This window comes from Schistosoma haematobium, chromosome 2 (genome assembly GCF_000699445.3).
Source record: "Schistosoma haematobium chromosome 2, whole genome shotgun sequence".
NCBI lineage: Eukaryota > Metazoa > Platyhelminthes > Trematoda > Strigeidida > Schistosomatidae > Schistosoma > Schistosoma haematobium.
The window spans coordinates 40,669,627-40,679,278 of record NC_067197.1 but is presented as its reverse complement, the minus strand read 5'-3'; the positions used below and the strand labels follow the sequence as shown (position 1 = coordinate 40,679,278).

The following is a 9,652-nucleotide window of genomic DNA, read 5'->3' as shown; positions in this document are numbered from 1 at the left end:
GATCGAGTGATTGTATCGGTTTATTGGGATATTCCAAACAAGCTATCGATCTCCACCGATCACAAATAGAACGAGATATTTCTGTTGAATGTCGCTGTCTGGTGCTTTGCAAAATACTATCAACTTGTGAATGCAGCTACTTCCGAGGAAACCATTCAAGAGGCTGTGATGTGAACACAGACTGACCAGTTCACATGTGAATGCTGACACCTGGAATAAACTTATATTTACGAGTGACAATCGACCAGTTTGTCAGTGCAATAGCTGTCCACAATCGATATAGATCTGCATATTCACATGTGCGTGTGTGTGTATTGATGGTTTCATACAACGTTTGCATACTACGTCAATACAACGACAACTGATACGCCCATATCACCCAAACGTTTGATCATTCGACCACGAGAACCCATCAAATAACACACATTTTAAACTATGCATATGTCATATATACTAAATATCCATCTTAATCCGTTCAACATGATGAATGTGGAATGTTGGATTCGTGAGTTGTGCAGAGTATGGTGATCTTTTCACAACATAGGCTAACCGACTATCCATGTAGGTGACCGCTATTTGACAACATAGGAGCATTCAAGTGTGGATCATAAGGTAGTGAGTGATATGAGCTAGTGGCGTGAGAGGGTGATAGATGAGCATTAACTTGTGATCAAAGAGGGTTTAACAAACGTTATTTGATATTTGAAATTCAGTTTACAATGGCAGCGATTTCCATGTGTATAGTTTAATTGTGCACGATTGTGAATAGTGAACCCTCATATATTGACTGTTTTCAATCGTTCTACACACTGTCTGGAAACATTGACCTATACTTATAATTGTTAACAACAAATGCAATTGACTTGACCAGACAGACAAGTGAACGTTTGTGTATACAACACAGATTTAAAAATGTTTTCGTTGGAAGTTTGTGCCAAATCATCATTCAGAATCTATCGACAAAGTCGCAAGTTCATCAGAGTGCATCGAAAACACTAATAACAATAATGATTATGGTAGGGTTCTCGTTTACAAATCCATGGTTACATTATCACGTAAATGTTTTTAGACATGAGATTTATGGTAAATTAAATGAGGTTTCAATGTTATTGATAATTGAGTCACCACTTCCAGTCACCTCAAGGGTAGTCGATGAGAGGATGTTGACCAGTAATATCTCTATTCCTTGTTGATTTGACCCTCAGAAAATGGCAAAATCACAATTCGTTAGTGAAGTTAGTTGAAGTTTCCCGGAATCTGTATAATTTGTTCAAATCTCTTAGTTTGGTAAAGTGGATAGCTTATCGACTAAGTGTTCTAATAGTTGAGGATGTTTACAATTATTGTACATGTGTGTTTTCTATGTGAACTCGGTAATATTCGAACTAGAACAATACATATAAGCGAACAATATTGTTTTCAATTAGATCGTCATCAGGCTTTACTCTAATATACATGAATATTTATACGAAAATGTAAACCAATCAAGGCAATATGAGTCAATAATCACAATGAAATAGAATAAGTCTCTACACACAATGGGTAAAAGTACAAGTTGATAGTAGGAAGACAGGTGAACTGATAATAGTAAGAATAATCTTAAATACAATAACAAAACTCTTATCAATAGTTAAACGTCCTGTGGAGATAGCTATATAGGGCGTACTACCAGGCAACTTAACCAACGAATGAGTGAACATCTACCAACTTGGTACATAAAGGGCCAGATAAAATCTATTCGCAGTTCTATCTTGGCACATCTCATTGATAGCGGTCATGTTGTAGATAAATCAAAATCATTTCGAGTTATCTATCGTATACCTCCATCATTTCCCGACGGAGTTCGTTCCCGCCTCCTACATATAGCTGAAGCCATTGGAATTCCTACATATAACCCCAATTTATGTGTACAGAAGAAATACGTAACCCTCCTATCCCTTCAATGGCCAGTTATAACTTAACTAACGATATATTTTTAAATTTTATTATTATCCTCATTTATTTTATTCTCTTTTGTTATCATTAACCTTATTTCCACATCCATTATTTGTTTGTAATTTTCCGCCTCTTTGTACGTTTAACTATTGATAAGAGTTTTGTTATTGTATTTAAGATTATTCTTACTATTATCAGTTCACCTGTCTTCCTACTATCAACTTGTACTTTTACCCATTGTGTGTAGAGACTTATTCTATTTCATTGTGATTATTGACTCATATTGCCTTGATTGGTTTACATTTTCGTATAAATATTCATGTATATTAGAGTAAAGCCTGATGACGATCTAATTGAAAACAATATTGTTCGCTTATATGTGTTGTCCTAATTTTCACAACGGGAATCTTTAATATTCCAACTGACAATTTCGATACAGTAAACTGCAAAAGAGATTTGATGACACGCGATTGACAGGCAATGGATTGTATTTGAGGCCATTTATTGACGACTATGTATCAAGGAAATATTAGGACAAACTGACTCAAGAATATGAATACGTGTAGAAATGAAATCCACCGTTTTACACTTGAGATTGAACAATGTATAAACCAGTAAACAGATTAACACAGTAATGTTCAGTGTGGACTCATTTTTACTTTAAACTGTATATTATATTATGCATTCATAGTTAGACAAGATGTCTGCTCTAGTTTCCTGGCACTATATTTATTGATCAACTTGTATATCCTAAAGTATGCATACTGAATGATCGGATAGAAGACTCACTACTTGGATTAAAAATTCAAGATCACCCTAATTCAGTTTATCGAGTCTGTTGTAGAAAAAAATTCGATAAGTGAGTTACTGCCCCAATAGTTCAGTGGTAACGTCTCAGACTGTTCGGTTTGGTGACACGGGATCAAACCTAACAGGAAATACCAGTTTCCTCAAGATTACAGTTATCTTTTATTGATAAGTATCAAATAGCACGAGATTTGAGTTCAAGACATCCAGTACACTACCTCCATCCACCTTATATGAGAAAGATATTTTTAAACTGGTTGGGACAGTCCTTAACATTTGAACTTAAGTTCCATTTTAGTCCCGGTGATTAGATCATTTATTCGTGAAATTAGCAATAGAGATACACAAAAACAATCCTACAAAATTTCAAATTACATGATAATCATCTTGTTTATTTTAATACACTTCATAAAATCTCGTCAATAACCACATTATGTATATAAGTAATTTAGGCTGATCTTAATTTAATAATAACCGTTTATTCAATATAATGCGCGTAATACCCAATTCATTTTTAAACAGTACAAAAGTCTGAGGAGTTTGAGCAAAGAAATATATATTTGTAAATTGGTCGGAATGAACATAAGCACACAATTTAGCGGTAAACTAAGAAAGCATTTTGTACTACAACAGATAAAGTTCGATAAGTTGAAAAAGTAATAGCTGACAGTTCAAGCACAACAAATCAGTTATTGACTGCATACATATGAAACCTCGGTAAGTTTACTTATTTCATTCACATTTGAAAACATATATCATAGGTTGCCCATCAGATTTCAGGTAAACACGTTGACTACTAACTGGTTGATCAATTGGGAAATTTCTATTTGGAGGATAGATTATTTTGGAATGATGCTAGGGCACACACTAGAAAAGTCAAATGTCCCACTGACCGCATTGGACTCTTTGCGTAAAACAATTATGAAAGCTGGGAAACCTTCGGCTTTGCGTTCAAATATCTCAAAATTCAACTCTTCTGTCTGAAATACAAGGAGGGAATTGCAAAAACATTTCTTCGTAAAGCCTGATAGAGAAGTGAATCACAAAACTACTGTAAACAAGCATTCGGTTATTGATTGTTTTGATGTACGCATCTCGTTATTTTTACAAGAGACTTTAAATAATATTAGTTCATTTTAGGATGAATATTATACCGTTGGTAAGCGGTGTAAGTTAAGAAGTGTTCGACTTCTAGCCACTAAGTCTCAAGCTCGAACCCCGATTCACCTACTTCGACTTGGGAATTCAAATAGTACTATTAGCACTCCCACATAGAGTATGGTTCGTACCCAAGTACCTAGTGTGAATGAAACTCATTATTCTTCAACAGTGTATGAGTATGTCAATGGTCAATCATACCGTTGACACAATACTGCATACAAACGGAAAGACAATGCATGATAGGCCCTTCAACATACAGTATGATAATTCCACTACAGTCTATACACACATTGTGCAACTATCACTAAGACTACTCGGGTGAGATGAAATACAAACTGATAACCCAGTAACTGCATTCAGTATCTAAATAACTAAGTATCAGGTTCATTGCTGAAAAGAGAAGTATTACCTCAAATTTTACAATCAAATTAAAAATGATGCAAGAAATCAGTACAATAATAATCAACTTACAATGCGACTGGGTTGCAACATCCTGAAACCTCCCCATAGCAAGCTTTCATTTTTACGGATCGCTACAAGATCTTGAACAAGTGAGAGAGAAGTAATCCCACGACCACTTGATGTTGCGGACTAAAACAGATGGGAAGACAAATGATCCATTATTTGTACATGACAACTTTAATTCAACAAAACACTTGGGGAACCGATTTTATGCACATCAACAGCCATCGATATCTTGAGCGTCATCATTAGACTAGTTAACATCTCATGAAAAACAAATATACGAAATAAACTAAACGTTTTTAAGCCAAGAAGCAATAAAGAGAACTGAGTGAAATGAATGCTCACAGTTAACATGTTGTATTTTCAGAAATTGAAAATATTATAATCTATACAAAACATATGTTTCTAGAAAATGAACTCCTACAATGACAAGAAAAGGAAGTTTCACCCAGAAAAATCTGCAGTGAAAATTTAAAGGAGGTTTGGGTGAGTGGTTAACTACGACATAGTAAGAATCACATTTTGAATGTTAAAATTGAAGCAACTCTGATCATATATCGGGAGTCAGTCAATGCTTCTAATTCCCGTAACTACGTATTTGAGGTAACATTAACTTATTTCAGGTTACATTTATCAACCTAGTTGAATGTGTGATTAGTACTGAACAAAACAGACAGTTACTCAAGGCTAGAGGAGTGAGCAACTAATACTTTGATAGTTGAAGCTGGATAATCGTTTTCTGACAATGCAATCTACTTGCTTTTCAGTGTCAAATGACAGTACGTTTTAGACATGTATAGCAAGCTTATAAGCAACTGTTTATTATGCAATCTATTGAGAAATTTTCCATGACAAAACTGGTTGAAAATTTTGCGTTTGATGCAAATGATCCCGTTAGTTTTAATGATAATACCGTTAAACCTACGTAAAATAAATACTTAGCAATTAAGAGAAAATTTCAATAATATTCTGGCATATTCGATCTCTAGTAGTCTAGTCACTATACGTACCTCGACTGTTTCATTAAATTTGAAGGCTTTCAAATATTCTGTAAAAGAAGTAACATTTGATAGCATCGCCGAGAAACCAACTCCAGATTGATCCCAAGGCATGGCTAATTGAGATAAAAGCACATCAGTTTCGTTAGAGCCAGTGAACACAGTCTTCTCATCAAACGGGTAAAAATCGGCAGTGAATTTGGTGTTTCTCGTCTCCTCATTTAACTCTGAACCATAATACAGTAGACAAGTGCCTAGAAATACAGCAAGCACAAAAATATACTCCCAAAAATTGCAAAACTCAGGGAAAGTACAGGGTTTGCTAAAGGAATAACTGACTGTATTTGCGACAGAACACAGCAACGTAATTGTGACGGATTATTATGATGGTCACAACTAACTAATTTACAGATTGGTAATGAATTCATTCTCCCCCATTCACTTACTGTGTTTACAGTATGCTAAATCGTTAAGGTTGTTATTTATTGGAACAATAACATAAAAATCGACAGCACATTCGTTTCCAGTTGCTGTGGTTCGAGACAGGTTAAAACCGATCAGTGATGTAGATGCGTTCATCCCATATTTGATGATGAGCTCTGAACTTGTTACTAGTCGTAATTTCATTCGCTATCTTCGAACTAAGTTTCCTATACGCAGTTGTCTACTACCGTCGACATCAGTGTTTTTATCTCAGTTTCCACTACGCGAAACTCCTCCTATTATGCTGATATCAAATAAGGTAACGTGAGATAATTTGCATTTGTCACCACATCTTTAGTGACTGACTAGAAAATTCACAAACTGTTCTGATGGGTTTGATACTGTTTTGGAGCGATACATTTCTGAATGACTAATCGGTTTACTTAGACGTTTGGGCCATCGATTTCCATAACTCTGCAGATATTGCAATAAATCTTTCGGTCTCACGTTACATCAAATGGAATAATTAAAAGTCGTGCTTCTACATACTTACATGTTTCTATAAAGGGCTTAAACACCACTATGTCAAGTAACGGTGAGACTAGACTGAAGAACCCGTGATTGTTGTCATGTTCACTGTTTCTTACCTTTGGAAGGAACCAGAGACAGTTACATGGGAATTTCTACATCCAATACATGATGGATGAAGTTGTACCAATTAAGCTGGCATCAACCTCTCAATACAGATTGGTGCAGAAAGGGACTACTAAAGAACGCAGAACACACTATTCGCATAATTACATCTCAGCGTACGCTAAAAGGTAAATTTATTGTTATCTTGCGTAATTAGTGCTGAAAGGTTTTACTGCAACAAAATCAGTATTTCATAAAGCAATTATTAGTACATAGTAATCTTGACACGTAAAAGGATATAAATGGTAATGTGTAGCTTGATAATTCGGGACTTCAGATCTCTATAGCTCTTCAATACTGCCACTACTCGGGATACTGATGAACTTAGTCAGGAACAAGTCCATGGTTCTTCTTCAGTACGTTTTTAACCGATGTAAAAACAATTGTTTAAGCTTCTTGTGACAAACGACAAACTCAATTGCAGAACACACATGACACATAACTCAATAGTGTGTAAAATGACGTGACGTCATGTAAAGTGACTTAAAAGACTAAATAAGCACTTATTTGAAACATACAATTGGAATTTCAGCATGTTAAAGGAATCACCACTAAGTTTGTTTATAGTATTGAAAAGGAAATGAATTCAACACAAATGACGACGCTCACCTGGAAGCAGAAACGTAGAAGCCAAAGCAACTAGATCAGACTGTCTAGGGTCAGTAGTTGAAGCAGCTGCCAAAGCCATGGAATCTCTGTCATCCACACTTAGCATATCATACGTCAAAATATTGTTGTTTATCACGAGAGGATTAGTTGGAGATGCTTTCCTACAAAATAAGCTTCGAATAGAACAGCTTACCAACCACGCTGCTTAACAAACTGACGGCTTACAACTACATGTGCTGCTGGCGAATCTTTCGTCCCGAGATACTGCATGGAAGGGTCTTCCTTCTCACTAATACCATATCCTGTATTACCAGCATCAACTGCCAATAACCTTAGACGTTTACAGTAACACACAAGTAACTTACTTTGGTTTCCCACTGGACTCCGACATTTCATCGACAACCTTCCTAATTCTGCGAACAACCTCCACTGATTCATTCAGGTAAATTTGTGATGTCGGATATTTAGCAAACCATTTTGAACCCAACTATTGAATAAAATTAACTGAGAAAAACGCACCTCTTTTGTAATCGGGGCGGTGGGTTCTGCACTGTTTTCAACATAGAAAGCAACATTGTCTAAAAGAATGCCATCTATGCCCTCATTGAGCCAAAACTTTGCCACATCCTACAATGGATTCAAACTTCATTATGCTACGGCTTAACTTACAGAAACACGATCTAATGTAACTGACTCTCTCAGATTAAGATCAACAAACTGTGAACCAAGAACAGAGTAATATCCGGTGCCTTGTATAACGGTTCTTGCATCGCCACCTAAACGGGAAATCTAACGAAATAGTAGAAACGTTTTTATCATGTTCTTACCCGTCCACCACTCGGATATGGTTCGAGCATAGACGTTGAATCAGTCCATGAATGTTTCGCAGAGACAGAATTAAAGTCCATGGTCAAGACCACATGAATACCATTTTTGTGGCATGACCTCACAAAATACTTAAAATCCTCCATAGTACCAGCGGCAGGATCAATAGTATAGAAATCGTCCACAAGACCCAATGTTTTCTGGTCATTAGTAAACTGACCGGAGAAAATAGAACTGAGGACAATGAATCCCGCACCTATAGTACTTTTGATATATCCGAGTCTTTCGACCAAGCCTAAATGTAAGAGAAGAAGGATATGAACTTAACTAACCTCGTAGATCTCCGATTTTGTCACCGGTAGAATCCGCGTAAGCAAATGGGTTGACCCAATACCCAGCACTTGATCTCCAGAAAGGCAGAACAGGTCTTGGAGGACACTTGGGAGTGAACACTATTATTAAGATTGCCGCTAAGAGAAGTCCAATCCAAACAATCCAAAACAATATAAATAGACCCCATCTAAGACGTAACCACAACGGCTCTTTGCTGTCTAGCTGCATCAAGTCTTCTCTTGTAAGTAAACGATAGGTGTCTTTTTGTCCTGCTTCATTTTCATTTGTATCAGGACTATCTTTTGAGGTTGGTAAAAACCCCACCTCCTCGTCGTATGGAACTCTACCATTGGTACCGCTCAAACTCATACTTTACACAAACCAACCGCTTGTAAAGTGAGAATGATGAAATGTAGATGACAATAGAAAAGAAAAACAAAATAGCAAGCTGCTTAATCGGTCATTCGAAATATAAAGGTGAAGGCTTTTACTCTTATACAAATTTTTGATGACGTGACAAACTTTAAAATCTTTTAGTATTCACTTATTGACTTAACGCCCAACATTGTGGAGATATGGATGACAAGCGCAGTCCCTATCTAAATCGCTACTGAAGTCGAGACCTGATCGACCAAGTACCAGAGACCGATTCTTGCCAAGAAATTAAAGCAGCTGTAATACAACGCATATCAGTATCTGACGAAAAAGACTTCAGCAACTGTTAACAGCATGCGAACTAGGTGACAAGAGACCATCTCACTTGTTACGGCATATGAAACAACTCTCAGGTCCGTACAAATTAGACGAAACCTCGCTTAAACAAATGTTGCACTTCAGCTGAACTAGTTTATGGTACTAAATTAACATTGCCAGGTCAGTTGGTTGATCAAGAATCAACAGTGTCAAATGATCCAAGTGGTTTCGTAAGCCGTCTATCACAAACAATGCAAAACATTAAAGCGATACCTCCGCGTGAACGCAACAACCGCGTACGACTTGATAAACACCTAGGGACTTGTAAATTTGTTTTTGTTCGAGTCGACGCAGTTAAAAAGCCATTGAAACAACCGTACGAAGGACCTTACCAAGTAATTAAACAAAAAAAACAAACACTTCATCACCAACGAAAGTGGAAAGAAGGAGACTATCGCTATTGGTAGAATAAAGCCAGCTTTCTACGAAGCGCAACAAGACAAAGATAGCACTGCAGTTAATCAACCCTCCCACTAGTTACTACGAGAGCAGAGGAGGATGAAAATCCAAGCATCAAGCCCACTTGCTTAACACGTTCAGACAGGACTGTAAAGAAACCCAAACGTTATGTACATTTTGCTGAATAAAAAAATCAGAACAAACAATCACTTATATATTGCACTGTTAAATTCACTCAATTTCCAAATAAA

The 9,652-nt window shown here is 36.4% G+C and overlaps 1 protein-coding gene across 2 annotated transcripts; it reads right to left on the bottom strand.

Moving 5' to 3' along the window:
• Nucleotides 1–3,227: 3,227 nt before the first annotated feature.
• Nucleotides 3,228–9,561, bottom strand: SLC3A1_3 (Neutral and basic amino acid transport protein rBAT). 2 transcript variants are annotated; one of them, XM_051215203.1, is made up of 10 exons: nucleotides 8,249–9,561; nucleotides 7,919–8,211; nucleotides 7,761–7,880; nucleotides 7,611–7,718; nucleotides 7,457–7,578; nucleotides 7,285–7,422; nucleotides 7,092–7,252; nucleotides 5,379–5,620; nucleotides 4,375–4,494; nucleotides 3,228–3,722 (listed from the first exon to the last, which is right to left on the bottom strand). In XM_051215203.1, the coding sequence occupies exons 1-10, from the start codon at nucleotides 8,616–8,618 to the stop codon at nucleotides 3,582–3,584; spliced, it is 1,815 nt and encodes a 604-aa protein (XP_051068395.1). In that variant the 5' UTR covers nucleotides 8,619–9,561; the 3' UTR covers nucleotides 3,228–3,581. The 2 variants fall into 2 exon arrangements, with proteins under 2 accessions (XP_051068395.1, XP_051068396.1); XM_051215204.1 differs by having other exon boundaries at nucleotides 7,285–7,578; nucleotides 8,249–8,636.
• Between the last annotated feature and the right edge of the window lie 91 nt (nucleotides 9,562–9,652).